Genomic DNA, 13467 nt, shown 5'->3' on the forward strand with positions numbered 1-13467 from the left:
GTCCGCGTGGCTGGTGATGGGCGAGACAGGCGAGTGACACGACACGCAGACAGGACCGTACTTCATGCTCCTCTTAGTAGAAGTCAGACGGATTTGCGATGCGATGATGGTAGTGAGATTGTGCGATTGCTGTCCGGAGCTTACCTCTGCTCGATGATCGACATCTATATCCATCCTCTTTCCTTCTGTACGATGCCCCCGCGTCAATCTGCCCTCTTTCCCTTCTTGCCATTACTCGCTCCAATATCCCCGTCGTCTCCTCCATCTTCCTCCCCGCTCGAAGGCCACTCTGGCTCCTCTTCTTGCTTCTTGCTAGCGAGAGAGCTGGGCGTCGTGGCTGCCTTTGCTGCTGAGGCCCGCAACGGCTCATCGTCGTCTGGGGCTTGGAAGACCAGCTCGGGTGGGGGAACAGGGGCAGACGGCCGCGACTGGGGCGCCAGACCTGCGTTGCCTGGACCTGAAGACGGTCCGCCGTTGGCGTTCGCTGAAGTAGTCGTGTTCCCACTTGCCGACCTTCCCGCCATGCGCTGGTCCAGGGCTTTGAGAGCCATTGCTCTCCTGCGCTCCGCCTCGGCCCTGGCAGTTGTCCCACTCCCTCCACTCGGCCCTCCGTCCTGTCCTCCCTCAAACTCAAGATCTCCAGGGATGTACTCGTAGTGATACCGTGGGATGATGTGGAACCGGGCAAACAGTCCATGCAGGAAAGTTGTCCCGATCCCGAGGGGCTTGTGAACGAAGGGCGGGAACCACAGGACGAATGCAAAGGTCTCGCTCCGATCGCCCCTTGTACCGTTCTCGGGGTTGTACCGGTAGAAGCGCAGGTATACCCATGAGATGAGCCAGCCGAATTGGATGAGGATGAAGGGAGAGGTGTAGCCTAAGAGGCAGGTGATGTTGGAGAAGGTGACGTAGAGCATGGGCAGATCGCGCACTCGCATGGGAGGCAGCTTGCCGCCGAGGAGGTAGACCTGATGATCTGGTATCAGCTGAGTCAGGGCAACGAGGAAGGCTACTTGCAGAGCTTCGAGGCCGTGGTATTGTGTTCCGTAGCTGTGACGGAGGTAGAGGATCGCATGAATCTGGTCAGTTCAAGTTCATCGCAAGCAGCATCATTCCTCTCCTTGCAACTCACAAGGCAACCTCACTTCCTAGGACGATGTACAACAACGTCGCCAGAACCCAGGCGATGATATTCGACCCCACCACTACGATGAGGGTGAATCTAGCGAATTCAATGGCCCCCCATATCCTCTCCAGATACCTGCCGGCCAGCGGCAGTGTGATGATGGTGACCAGAAACTCGATGAATGTGGTCTCGCATAGTCCGGAAGTGACGAGTGTCCATGGGTACCAGAAGGATACGCCTGGGACAATGACCAGCCAGGGGAAGGCAATGGCTGAGTCGGTCTTTGAGAAGCTGAAGAAGTGGACCTTCTCCTCTGTCCTGAAGACTCTCAGCAGGAATAGTGTGCCAGAGAAGAGAAGTACGAGGAGGGATAGCGACCGTGTTGCCAACGGCAGGGACAAGACAGAAGAGGTAAAGTTGATGACTGCCATGCTGCGAGTGAGGTGGGTGGGTGGAGGAAGGACAAGCTGTCACCGTCTACGTCGCCTGGTCCGCCTTCAGGCTGCTCGCAGCGGGGCTTTGCGCTGGTCCAGAGGGACAGATGGGAAGGACAAGCCGGAGGATGGCTTCCTTCGTATGAGAGCGCGTGAGACAGAGGACGAGGTGTTGGTCTGTAAGCCCAGATGGTAGGTAGAGTAGCCTCTTCGCCCTGGCGCATGTCCCGCCTGTGTGTCCAGCCAAGTTTTCCTGCGTCGCGAGTCAGGCGGGCGAGGAGCGTGGATCCATTCGCCCGCGTCGAGGCAGAGCCATTGCCGTGCGCCCGCCCGGCTGCTCGCTGCCTGCCTCGCCTTTGGCCCTCTGCCTCTGCCTTTGCTCGCTCCCGCTCTTCACCTTGGGTCAGTCGTCGTAGCCGACGCATCCAATCCTGCCATCCTCGTAATCCTCACCACATCTCACCTCAGCCATCATCACCATACTACCCTTTGCATCAACGCAACAACTCTCAAGGCGCTCTTTGCTCTACCCGGCCACCCTTCCACGTTAGCCATCCGCTTGCATCACGTCCGGCAGCGAGCCCAGAGCAGAGACTTTCGTCCACTGTCCCATCCGATATCTTCTCCTCTCTTCTCCCCCCGTCTGCATATCAGACGAGTCGGCGAGCCGTCCTCAACCAATACAGCTTGGCGCCGACCTCCGATGTTGTCGTACCCGACAACAATAGACTCATTCCTCTCATCATCCTCATCGTCGGTTCCATCTCTGTTCTCTCATCTCCACGCTCAGCCTCGATCAATTGCAGGACCGTCGCGACTATACCTCTAAGCGAACTGGATATACACGGAGACAATCCATATCGCATAGCATCCCCTGGCATTCAACTCTGACATTGCTCTTCGCGACCATGTCGAGTATCAACTCGACGGCGGAGGTCAATCTGCTCATCTATCACTACCTCAAGGAATCAGGTGAGTGGACGCGGACTAGGAGAGGAAGAGCCTCTTGGACTTATTCCAAAGGGAACATGTAGAAAGATCACGAGAGTCAGTATCGCTGACATCCACCCAAACACTTCTCGATTCGTCCATCCTCTCCTTTTATCCCGCGTCATACTCATTCACCAGACTTCCGCCATGCTTGCTTCTCATTACGACATGAGAGCAGACTGGACGAGGAACCACTCAGCAAAGAGGCAGTCGTCGAACCGGGGAGGCTATTGAAGATTCTACAAAAGGGACTCGTATACATGGCCGTCGAGGCTCATGTCAATCCCGTGAGTTGATGCAGTTGAGGTCGGCGGGAGACGGGAATTGGGATGTGGATGCAGACATTTGCGATTGTTGAGAGCAATCGTAGTCTGCATGTGACTTGCATACTTACCCGTGTATCCTTCCTCGTCCTATCCCCTCTTCCAGGACGGATCAGAGAAGGCTTGTTCGGCTCCTTTCCATCTAGTCGGTCCTCCTCACGTCTGTGATGGCAAGGCCCGGCGTCAACCCTCGGTCCAACCAGAGCCTCAGCGTCTCACACCGGAGCCGCGGCCACAGGTCGTCTCCTCTCATATCGAGGCTGCTTCGCAGACCGATCCTGTACAATCGCGGAGAGCTTCAAGCAGAGCTCCATCGCCGGTTGAGAGTCGGCCGAATGGCAAGCATACGGCTTCGAACGTAGCATCATCCTCAAAGAACAAGCTGGACGCCGAGGAGTCCGTCGAGGCGAGCACGACGAAGAGGAAGGCGTCCGCCAGCAATGGCTCGTCGAGGGAGGAGAAGCGCTCCAAAAAGGCGGCAACAGAGGAATCCGAGCCTACTGGAGTCGGCTCTTCGGCGAAGCGGCTACCAAATGGAGCAAGACATCAAGATGCGGAGGAGAAGGGGGAAGACGAGGAAGGGGATGTAACTCCTCGCTTGACAGCGACGGCTCAGAATGGCAAAGCCAGCAGTCCTTCACCGCCGAACAAGGCGAAGGGCAAGAAGGCAAGCGAAGTGACAGCGGGCGGCAAGGTCGGCAGCAAGACTGCTGGCAGCTCAAAGAAGAGCAAGAAGAAGAAGCAGAAGCGTAGCGGGACAGTCGAGAACGAGGACGATGAGGAGGCAGCCACAAGATCTGACGCTGAGGAGGTACCGACTTCTAAGAACCCTCGCAAGGTAGCTGGAGCTGCAATTGCCAGTAACTCATCTCAGCCGACAGGCCCACCTCTCACAGGCAAGGCGAAGGGCAAGGAGATCGCCAGCGACGATATCACCACTCTCGTGGGTCACTCTGCCGAAGTCTTCTCTTCTGCTTGGAACCCTACCGTTCCAGGCCTGATTGCATCGGCCGGTGGAGACGCTACTGTTCGCATCTGGGATCTGCCGGCAAAGGGCGCGTCTCCCGATGCGCCAGCTATCTGCAAGCATCTGCCTACTACTCATGCCAAGGACGTCTCTGCGCTGGAATGGAATCCTGACGGCACTCTTCTTGCTAGCGGGTCCTACGATGGTATACTCCGTCTGTGGACTCCGCAAGGTGACCTGCACCTCGTGATGTCGATGCATCAAGGACCCATCTTCAGCGTCAAGTGGAACCGTAAGGGCACTATGTTGCTCACGAGCTCAGCCGATGGAACAGCTATTGTCTGGGACCTCTCGTCCGGCAAAGTGCGCCAACAATTCCCTGTCCATTCAGACGGCGTGCTAGACGTTGACTGGCTGGTGAACAGTCGGTCTCAGGGACCCTCGAGTACCCGCAACGACATGACATTCGCTACTGCATCCGCAGACAACAGCATCAACCTCTGTCGAGTTGGAGAGACGAAGCCGATCCGGACGCTGAGAGGGCACGATGATGAGGTGAATGCGCTCAGGTTTGACGCCAGCCAGACGCTTCTCGCTAGCGCTTCTGACGACAAGACGACGAGGATATGGAGCATCGATGGCAACGTTCTGGGTGACTCGTCCTCTGAGTCTTCGTCGAGACCTAAGCGAGGTTCTGCAGGTCTGTCAAAAGGAAGAGGCGGCTCAGTAGCTCTCGATGCTTCAGCATCGATGGACGTTGACAATCGATCCGACGAAGATGACGCTGCTGCCGAGATGCGCGTCGGCTCGAGTAATTCCGGCTCCCTTGACAAGAATGGCAAAGCCATCTGTCAATTCGTCCTTACCGGTCATACAAAGGAGATCTACAATCTGCAATGGGCTCCCACAGGGCCTGGCACGGCCCAATCCACGCAGCCCCGCATGCTTGCGACGGCTTCCTTTGACAAGACCGCGCGGATCTGGAATGCCGAGGATGGGACGTGCTTGAGAGTGATAGAGGAGCACTCCGACTGCGTCTACTCAGTTTGCTGGAGTCCGGATGCTAGGTTCCTCGCAACGGGCAGTATCGACCGGAAAGTCCTGGTGAACCGGGTCAAGGACGGGGCAATCGTCAAGGCGTACGTGGCTGGCGGTCCTGTCTTCGACGTCACATGGCATGTCTCACAGCCAAATGCTAGCTCGAGCGGAGCCGCTGCTATCAAGGGCGAAGCGGCTGCCGAGGAAGGGGAGGGCAGTGATGCTGCCAAGAAGGCCAAGAGTGGAGGCGCGGCAGCTGCCAAGGGTAGTGCAGCCGCTTCGTCGTCGAATGGCAGCGCCAGTGGAGGTACACACCAGCTGGGCATTAGTCAAGCCGACAAGAGGCTCACCATTCTAGATCTTGGCCGGCTAGACGAAGAGGAGGAAGGGACCGAAGAAGGTGGCGAGCAAGCGACTCAAGGCGACAAGACGAAGATGGAGGAATGAGACGATTGGCGGTTAGGCCGCGTGGGGCTTCAACACTGCCTCTGGAACTACCTCTCCCCCCTTTTGCTGCTGGTGGAGACTCCCGAGCGGTTCCTTCATCTCACTGCCTCCTCACTCCTCCACCAACTCTCTCTCACGCCGGTCACTACGTCTTTCACCACTCGTTTCTTTCTCCTTCTTCTTCTGCTACTCCTGAGGGAGCCTAGACTTTCGACGTTCGACTTTCGACTTCTTGTCATGTACTGTACTATCAGCCTCCCGACGCTTTGAACGAAGAATGTGGTGTATGTCCAGGAAGGGGGGGTTTGGGGTCGCCGGTAGCAAAAGATCAATGCCAGAAAGGAAAAGGAAACAGGGCAAGAGAAAGAGGAAAGAGAAAGGGCTGTACTCCAATGTTGTGCTCTTAATGTTGTTGGAATTTTTTTCAAACCGTTTCAGAATTGCCACTGTCGTTGTCGTTGCTACTGATACTGCTTGTGTCGCTGCCGTCTGTATATCTGGGCACTGCATACCATTGAGGACCTCGCTACTTGGGTGTGACTCTGGGTATTGGGCGAGTAAAGGCGTCAAGGGCATGCTGGGCGGACGAGCAGCAGAGGGAAAGCGGCAGAGTCACTTGCCTCACGGAGGAGGCGCTGGACCTGGTGCATCATCGTCATCCGAATCCGAGTCGGCCATGTCCATCGCAGCTGCGCAAGGAGACGAAGCAAGGAAAACGCAGCCGTTAGTGGGATGATACGAGCGGATACGGCTCATGACTCGAGGTAGTACTCACTCTCCTCTTCCTCCTCTTCTTCCTCCTCTTCCACTTCTTGCTTCTGCCCCCCATCAGCCCCCTCAATCTTCCTCGCCTTACTCTTCGGCTCCCCCACATCCTCCTCCTCCTCCTCATCATCACTCTCCTCCTCCTCTTCCTCCTCTCCCTCCACAATCTCACCCCTCTGTCTCGCCTCTTCCCTCGCGCGCTTCTTCTCTCTACCGCGTTGGTCGGCCTGAGCGGAGGAGACGGTGACCTTGTTCTTGCTAGAGGCGGAAGGACCGGTAGAGCTGGAGCCAGAGGCGAAGAGGGAGGGGTCGAAGAGAGCCTCGGGACCTTTCTCTAGGATGATGGTAGCTTTGCTCTGAGAGTGAGCGTAGTCGATTGCCTGAGCAACAAGGGAAGAGGAGCGATAGCCGTCAGCTCCAAATGTTTTCAAGCCATCTTGTACCTTGTTTTCCAGCTAGTGCCCAACTCACAATACTCCTATCGTAGAATTCGAACCCATCCAACGCTCTCCGAGCTGCCGTCGCGCTGCTGAGATCCCGGAATACAACGAAAGCCCGCCCCCTCATCCCGTCTGTGCGCGTGGCAACAATATCAATGACTTTGCCATAGGTTGAGAAGAGGGAGTAGAGTTGCCGACGGAGCTCTGCGGGGACAGGAGGTAGATCGAGGGGCGGGAGACGAGGGAGGAAGGAAGCGTGAGCTGCGTTGCAATGGCTGCTGTTGCTCATGGACTGTATCCGCAAGGACTGCTCACCTGGCTTCTTTGTCTTTGTATTCAAATTCCGGACATAGAGCGATGTATTTGGCTGCGAGCCTGAAGACGTGGAAGCTATTGCGCTCGTCATGATGGGCGATGAGTCAGTAGAGTAGAGCGATGCGGGGTGGTTGGTGGTATGCGGGACGAGCGATGTTCGCGAGAAGGTATGCCTGTCCGCTTCACGCTGCATCGGAACGGATGCTTCCCCCTTTCTTCGGAACCGAATCTGTGGCACTCCCGACCGCGGCAGGAACGGAAGCGATTTGTCCTTACTCCTGCGGGCGGATGGATCCGCGCGCAGCAATGCGACGCCTGAGCGGCTTGGGGGGTTGGGCGCGAGTCGGGGCAGGAGCGAGTGGCAGGGAGGCAGGGCCGCCATCGAATGGAATGGCCGCCTAGGAATCTCAAATCTCATCCTACGCACCACCATCAACCTCATCCTCCTCATCTTCCTCCCCGCTACACCACCCACCCTCAACACAAGCGTGAGTATCTCTACTGGCCATACAAGAGGCACATGCTACTCGACATTAGCGGGACGTCGGGAGTCAGATAGATGGCTTGAGAGAATTGGGCAAGGGAGGAGATGCGAAGAGGGATGGCATCTTCGCGAAGAGAGGAAGATCAAGGAAGGAACAGAAGCTGGTAGACGAGGGAATGGGCAAGGGCGTTGCAAGACACTGGAAGAGTAGCCAGCATCATCAGGATGTCCCAGGGGTCATCTCGATCATGAGAAGGGACGAGCTGATCCCAGCCAAGGTGGCAGCCACTGAAGCTGAAGGGTAGCCTGCTCGGGCATGGTGGTGATGAAACTGCCAGTAGCCTCGCGAAGAGCAGATCCAACTCCATTAGCGAACTAGCGCTGCAAAGTAACATCACAAATTGCTGACCTCAGAACCTCCCCCCTTTCTCTCATTCGCGAATTACAGACCTCAATATGGCTCGAATTGGTGTTCCCAAGGACATTGCTGCCCTCTCTGCTCCCGAGGTCGGCTCGGTGAAGCTCTTCGGCAAGTGGGATGCCCAAGAGGTCGAGGTCAAGGACATCTCGCTCCAGGACTACATCTCTCTGCGAAATGCCGTCTACACCCCTCACACCGCTGGCCGATACGCCAACAAGCAGTTCCGAAAGGCCACTATGCCCATCGTTGAGCGCCTGGTCAACTCCCTGATGATGCACGGTCGCAACAACGGAAAGAAGCTCATGGCTGTCCGAATCGTCTCGCACGCCTTTGAGATCATCCACCTGCTAACGGACCTCAACCCCATCCAGGTCCTTGTGGATGCCATCATCAACACTGGACCCCGTGAGGACTCCACTCGTATCGGATCGCAGGGTACCGTCCGACGACAGGCCGTCGATGTCTCGCCTCTGCGACGTGTCAACCAGGCCATCTCTCTCCTCACCACCGGAACCCGAGAGTCGGCTTTCAGGAACGTCAAGAGTGTTGCCGAGTGCCTGGCCGACGAACTAGTGAACGCAGCCAAGGGTTCGTCGAACTCTTACGCCATCAAGAAGAAGGATGAGCTGGAGCGTGTTGCCCGATCCAACCGTTAAAGAGTGGCGTCTCCCATTGGAGAAGCTCTGCAGGCGGTATCAGGTCAATCCACAACTCTCTTTCTTCTACCTTACTCTATTGTCCCACGCCCTCTTTTGACATGGGTTCCTTGGTCTGTTCCAACAGCAGTGTCCATCACCCCTCTGTCTACACTGTACATTTACCTTCGAAGTCTAGCAGATCACGGCTACGCACTGCCCGTCGTCTTGCCTAGCTTTGTTGGACCACCTCTGATTCTCACAATCAATTCAACAGAACATCAGCATAATCCCAAAAGATGAGAATGAGAGCGTGAATTGAGGAGCTTCACTAAAGCTATGACTGTGGAAGACGCGTCAGGTAGGGTATCTTGCTTTCGTGATGCAGCGTCTGTGGAGCATGCTGGGGTGCACGGTGTGAGGTGGATCTGGAGTGAGAGACCTTCTACTGACCGACTCGGGCGTACTCCAACGAGTGCCCAGCACCTCTCCGTGCGTCTACTGATCAAGTTTCTCCCCCCGCCCAGCTTCAAGCATCAAGTCGAGCTCGCATGCTCTCGGTCAATCCAAGATCGCTTCCAATGTCAATTCCATGCGCCTGCGCCTGAGCCTGAGCATGCCAAGACCCCATTGGGCCCGTTGCCAGGTAGCGGGCGATCCACTCGTCGAGCTCGTCGCCTTCGAGGCGCTTGATGCGTAGAGACTCGACGACTACGCTGGTGCGCTCCTCGTAGGCGTAGGCCCAGATGACGTCGAGCTCTTCGAGGGAGCGGCCTTTGGTTTCGGGGAAGCATTTGTACTGTGGAGGTGAGGTGAGGAGGGTATAAGATTGAGGTGAGCTATATGACAGACACTTGGGCCACCGTCCACGCCACTTACAATGACAGGTATCTGAGCGGCACATAGGACGCCGAAGATGGCGTACATGCCCCATCCGATGTGGGCGATCCCGGGAGGGGTGACCATGACTACCATGAAGTTCGTGAGCCAATTGGTTGCCGTGGACAGACCGTTGGCCTGGATACGAATGCGCAAGGGAGTGATCTCGGCAGGCTGGAAAGCAAGATGAGGGTCACCTTTGGTGTGAGAGGCCCTTCCGCTACAGCTTCCCCATCACCTCTACTCACGTATAGCCATGTCAAACCTAGGTACGAGACACCGAAGAAGCCGACGTACAAGAAGAGGAGCAGTACCGACCAGGCTCCGCCAGCCTGAGACAGCGCAGGCGTATCGTCAATGTAGGTGCTTGTCGAGACGATGCCAGCCAAGACGAGGAATGAGAAGGTCATCCCGCCCGCGCCGAGGAAGAGGAGCTTACGACGACCCATCTTTTCGACGAGTGGAAGGGCGCAGAGTGAAGTCAGGAAGTACCACAGGCCGTTTGCAAACTGTGTTGGGTTGGTAAGAAGGCTCAGCAGGCTGTCATGTCTATCCCATCAACGCGAACTCTGCTCACCGACAAGATTCTGGCCAGCTCCGCAGCCAGGCCTAGAGACTTCTCGAAGAGCAAGCTAAGGTAGTACGTTGTCAAGTTGATGCCCGTGAGTTGCTGACCTGCCTGGGCCATGATAGCAAGGAGGGTCCGATGGAAGTTCTGCGAAGGGCCACTGGTGAAGAGCTCTCGATATCGGAAGGGTCCACCCGCTCTTTCTGCTGCCAAGTTGTTCTGCAAGATCCTCATGTCGCTTTCGACCTGAAGTGAGTCCACGTGTTGACCTGCCAGACGTGCCAGAGTGAGACGACATTCTTCCGTGTGACCTTTCATGAGCAGCCATCGAGGAGAGTCTGGCAGGAAGGGAATGCCAATCAGGACGATGCAACAGATGACAATCTGCAAGGCGATGGGTGTTCGCCATCGGGCTGAGCCTTCCGTGTAGAAGAAGATGAGATTCATGAGGTAGGATAGCGCGATGCCACCTGAGATGAGAGCACCCGAGAGCATGATGAGAAGACCTCGCATGTGTGGCTTAGCACACTCAGACTGCCAGGTCGGGATACTGGGAGAGTGGAAGCGGCAAAGGTCACTGACCCCTGTCGACAATACGCACCTCTGGCGGTGCGCCTGCGTGTACTCACCTTGCGGTTACGACACCGTTTCCGAGTCCAGCGATAATTCTGCCAACGACGAAGAGCATGTAGCTGACTGCAACGCCACCTTGAGCTATCGCCTGCAGTGTCGTGCCTACGATCACTACTAGCGTTCCCCAGAAAGCAGAGTTCCTCCTGCCCCACCCGTCCCCATACTGGAGGACGGCGATAGCACCCAGGAAGCAGCCAAGTTGATAGATGCCCACGCCAATAGCCTGAGTTCCATGAGTACCCATGCACTGGATCTCCTCGCGACACCAGGCGTTGTCAGGCTCGTAGGGTGCCATGTAGGGAATCGCTCGCTGGAAGTCCTCAAGGGTGAGGAGACCGCTGAGTACACCCTGCTCGTAGCCCCACTCGGTGAAGGACGCAGATGCGACAATCGCAAGGACGAAGTTGAGAGTATGGCCTTGCAGTGAGCCGAAGTGAGGTACTTTGAGGTCGATGGGTGGGCGACGAGCAGGCGGTGGGCCAGTGCTGTCCCCTGGCGCAGAGGTGAACCTGCTCGAGATGGTAGAGGCCCATCGACGGAGCTGTGCGGGGACAGAGGTGCTGCTGCGAGAGACGACAGGGTATGCTGCTCCCTGCGCCTTGTCTACAGAAGATGACTTGCGAGCTGTAACTCCAGAGGTGTCGGCTGCGCTGATGTCCCCGTCTTGGTGAGCGGGCTCGTGCTCTGCTACTGCGCCTTCATGTACCCCAGAGCCGGGCTGCGGCGCTTTCTTTGTAATACCCAGCGTTACGGAGCTCTTCATATTGCGAAGGACCTTCATGGCTTGTGAATCGAGTGCGTCAGACAGAGAGGCTCTGGAGTCTTTGAAGCGAAGGGTGTTGAAGCTGCGAGTGGCTCTTCGTGAGAGTGATTCGCCCAGGGAGTCAGAAGAGACAAAGGCGCCGCCAGCGCTGGCTGGAAGTGGCGTGGGGAGCATGGCTGGGAGGGCAGGATGATGGTAGGCATGGATGAGAGGATGAGGAGGAATGATCAGATGTAAAAGGGGGCGCACGGTTGGCTGAGCGCCCCTCTGTATGCTGCGCCTCGCACGTCCTTCGATTCAGGACTGAGTACAAATCGTCACCGCAACAGCAAAGGGGGAAGCGGCGGAGAAAGCCGCGGCTCTCAGGTACAGCGAGTCAAGTAGATCGGTCAGACATCCTTGGCACAAGAGAAAGAGGAACGGATCTGGGAGAGTGACATCATCATCGGGTAATGTGGTAATGTAAACGAATGTATTTGACAGCAAGATTGGTGGAATGTACAAGTAAAGACAGTGGGAGACAGCAGCACGGCAAAACAGGGCTTTTCCACAACCTACGACGAGGGGCGATAGTCGACCAGACCGGCAGTCAGGACCTGGCTATCGAGCCAGTCGCTGTCGTGAGTCTTATCGCCGTACAAAGCCGCCAGACCATCCTCAATATTCGCAAAATAAGGAGCCGAGACATCGTCATCAGCCGAAGTGTACGACCCATCACCGTCCGTAGCGGGACCTGCTACCCAGGAACCAGCTCCCGTGAGCAAGGAACGAGGCAGACCAGCACCGACAAGGTCGGCCGTGAGCGTCTTGTTGGCCTTGTTCATGGCGGTCAATAGCGAAGAGCTAGAGGTGCCCGCAGCGACTGCGGCATTGTACTTCGCTTGGGCTGCAATGAAAGTGTAGGCATCGTCGCTAGTCTGCTCCCAGTCATAAGGATCAGCAGATGACGTGCGGGCCAAATTCGACTGCACCCAGGCGGCGACATGGATGTTGACCCAGGGTCGGTAGAGGTCATCGGTGGTCAGACCTGCCAGCGACAACTGCTTGCCAGTGGCGTAGTCTAGAAGGGCGCCACAGGGCCCTACTGTATCGCTCCAAGAGTAGTTGTTGTACGAGACTCGGGCATGACCAACAAAGAGGGGCAGAAGCTGCGAACCAGACCCTGGCGACACCTGCAGCAGACCAAGGGAGGCACCAGAGTCCAGACGACCACCGCTGTACGAAGTCACATTGAAGCTAGACTCGGCATTGATATCGGCTAGCAGGTACCTCACGGCGTCCTGTGTTGCCAATTCCGGGTAGTAGCGATTGGCTGCGGACAGCACGGCGTAGGTCGTCTCCACCTTTTGTGCCTCAGTCTGTATGTCGGTGACATATGCCCACTTCATGATCTTGTTCAGATCGGCCCGGGCCTGCGTGTAGCCGTAGGAGGACGAGCCGCAAGTGGCTGTAGCAGTCGACGAAGCAGTCGTAGTGGTAGCAGTCTTGGTAGAGTTCGTCGCTGTGGTGCTGGTAGCTTTGCTCGAGCTCGCTTTCGAAGTGCTAGTGGCCTTGGTAGAGGTAGTGGTCGTAGTGCTAGTAGACTTCTTAGAGGTAGAGGAAGTGACAACGGAAGTGCTAGTCGAGCTGGAGTTCTTCTTGGCACAAGTGCCTGCAGATCTCTTCTTCTTCTTCTTGGGCTTCGCAGGAAGCTCAGTACTGGCACTTTCTGCGGGCTCGTCCCTGGCCTGGTGGCCACCTCTTCCGTAATCTGGCGTAACGGCCGCCGCCGCCGCCTTGAGGATCCGAACAGCCTCGAGCTCATTCGGAGTCGCTGCACGCTCTTCTAGCCCTCCTTGCTCGCCGTCCTCGGCCAGATCTCGTGGGTGGTATCGCACCCTACGATGATGCTCGCCGACGCTCCTCCGTGCCTTGTGACCTCCGGTCCCGTAGTTGGGCGTCACAGCCGCGGCCGCGGCCTTGAGGATTCGGACTGCCTCGAGTCTATTCGGAGCTACTGCACGCTCCTCTACTTCCATTCCTGATGACGGCAGAGTCGCAGCCATGCTCATAGAGGAGAGCGTGCACGCTACGAGCAGGGCGCAGAGGAGCATCTGCAGCTGAGTACGCATCATGTTGGAGAGCCGAGGTGTGGGGAATAGATGAAGCAAAGCCGCCAGGGCAAGGGAGCAGATGAATGATGCTTTCGTAGCAGCGAATCTATCGAGCTCGGAATAATATCAAAGGAGACCAGCTCCAA

At 56.8% G+C, this 13467-nt stretch overlaps 6 protein-coding genes across 6 annotated transcripts; 2 read left to right on the forward strand and 4 right to left on the reverse strand.

The window, feature by feature from the left end:
* Positions 1-82: 82 nt before the first annotated feature.
* On the reverse strand, positions 83-1713 carry BCV69DRAFT_272145 (DUF1751-domain-containing protein). The gene is made up of 2 exons (XM_025490968.1): positions 1133-1713; positions 83-1050 (listed from the first exon to the last, which is right to left on the reverse strand). Exons 1-2 carry the CDS (start codon positions 1555-1557, stop codon positions 204-206), a joined length of 1272 nt encoding a protein of 423 aa, XP_025346664.1. The 5' UTR covers positions 1558-1713; the 3' UTR covers positions 83-203.
* Positions 1714-2468: 755 nt separating this feature from the next.
* On the forward strand, positions 2469-5325 carry BCV69DRAFT_300329 (WD40 repeat-like protein; the record flags this gene model as incomplete). Its single annotated transcript, XM_025494447.1, has 3 exons — positions 2469-2532; positions 2689-2837; positions 2980-5325. The coding sequence occupies 3 exons, from the start codon at positions 2469-2471 to the stop codon at positions 5323-5325; spliced, it is 2559 nt and encodes an 852-aa protein (XP_025346665.1).
* A 546-nt stretch (positions 5326-5871) lies between these two features.
* BCV69DRAFT_313758 (RNA-binding domain-containing protein) lies at positions 5872-6936 on the reverse strand (the record flags this gene model as incomplete). Its single annotated transcript, XM_025495059.1, has 4 exons — positions 5872-6014; positions 6101-6470; positions 6562-6734; positions 6846-6936. 4 exons carry the CDS (start codon positions 6934-6936, stop codon positions 5947-5949), a joined length of 702 nt encoding a protein of 233 aa, XP_025346666.1. The 3' UTR covers positions 5872-5946.
* An 849-nt stretch (positions 6937-7785) lies between these two features.
* On the forward strand, positions 7786-8406 carry BCV69DRAFT_287999 (ribosomal protein S7; the record flags this gene model as incomplete). Its single annotated transcript, XM_025493600.1, has 1 exon — positions 7786-8406. The coding sequence occupies one exon, from the start codon at positions 7786-7788 to the stop codon at positions 8404-8406; it is 621 nt and encodes a 206-aa protein (XP_025346667.1).
* Positions 8407-8697: 291 nt separating this feature from the next.
* Positions 8698-11228, reverse strand: BCV69DRAFT_272154 (hypothetical protein; the record flags this gene model as incomplete). The annotated part of the gene is made up of 5 exons (XM_025490969.1): positions 8698-9184; positions 9265-9438; positions 9513-9773; positions 9842-10382; positions 10462-11228. The coding sequence occupies 5 exons, from the start codon at positions 11226-11228 to the stop codon at positions 8915-8917; spliced, it is 2013 nt and encodes a 670-aa protein (XP_025346668.1). The 3' UTR covers positions 8698-8914.
* Positions 11229-11782: 554 nt separating this feature from the next.
* BCV69DRAFT_251150 (hypothetical protein) lies at positions 11783-13246 on the reverse strand (the record flags this gene model as incomplete). Its single annotated transcript, XM_025490416.1, has 1 exon — positions 11783-13246. The coding sequence occupies one exon, from the start codon at positions 13244-13246 to the stop codon at positions 11783-11785; it is 1464 nt and encodes a 487-aa protein (XP_025346669.1).
* Positions 13247-13467: the final 221 nt, after the last annotated feature.

This window comes from Pseudomicrostroma glucosiphilum (genome assembly GCF_003144135.1).
Source record: "Pseudomicrostroma glucosiphilum strain MCA 4718 unplaced genomic scaffold BCV69scaffold_11, whole genome shotgun sequence".
NCBI lineage: Eukaryota > Fungi > Basidiomycota > Exobasidiomycetes > Microstromatales > Microstromataceae > Microstroma > Microstroma glucosiphilum.

Bases quoted from the DNA above. Each gene is read 5' to 3' on its own strand.
- BCV69DRAFT_272145 (XM_025490968.1), bottom strand. From the start codon at position 1,557: ATGGCAGTCATCAACTTTACCTCTTCTGTCTTGTCCCTGCCGTTGGCA. The intron at 1,051-1,132 runs GTGAGTTGCAAG...CCTCCGTCACAG, and splicing joins CTAGGAAGTGAGGTTGCCTT to CTACGGAACACAATACCACG.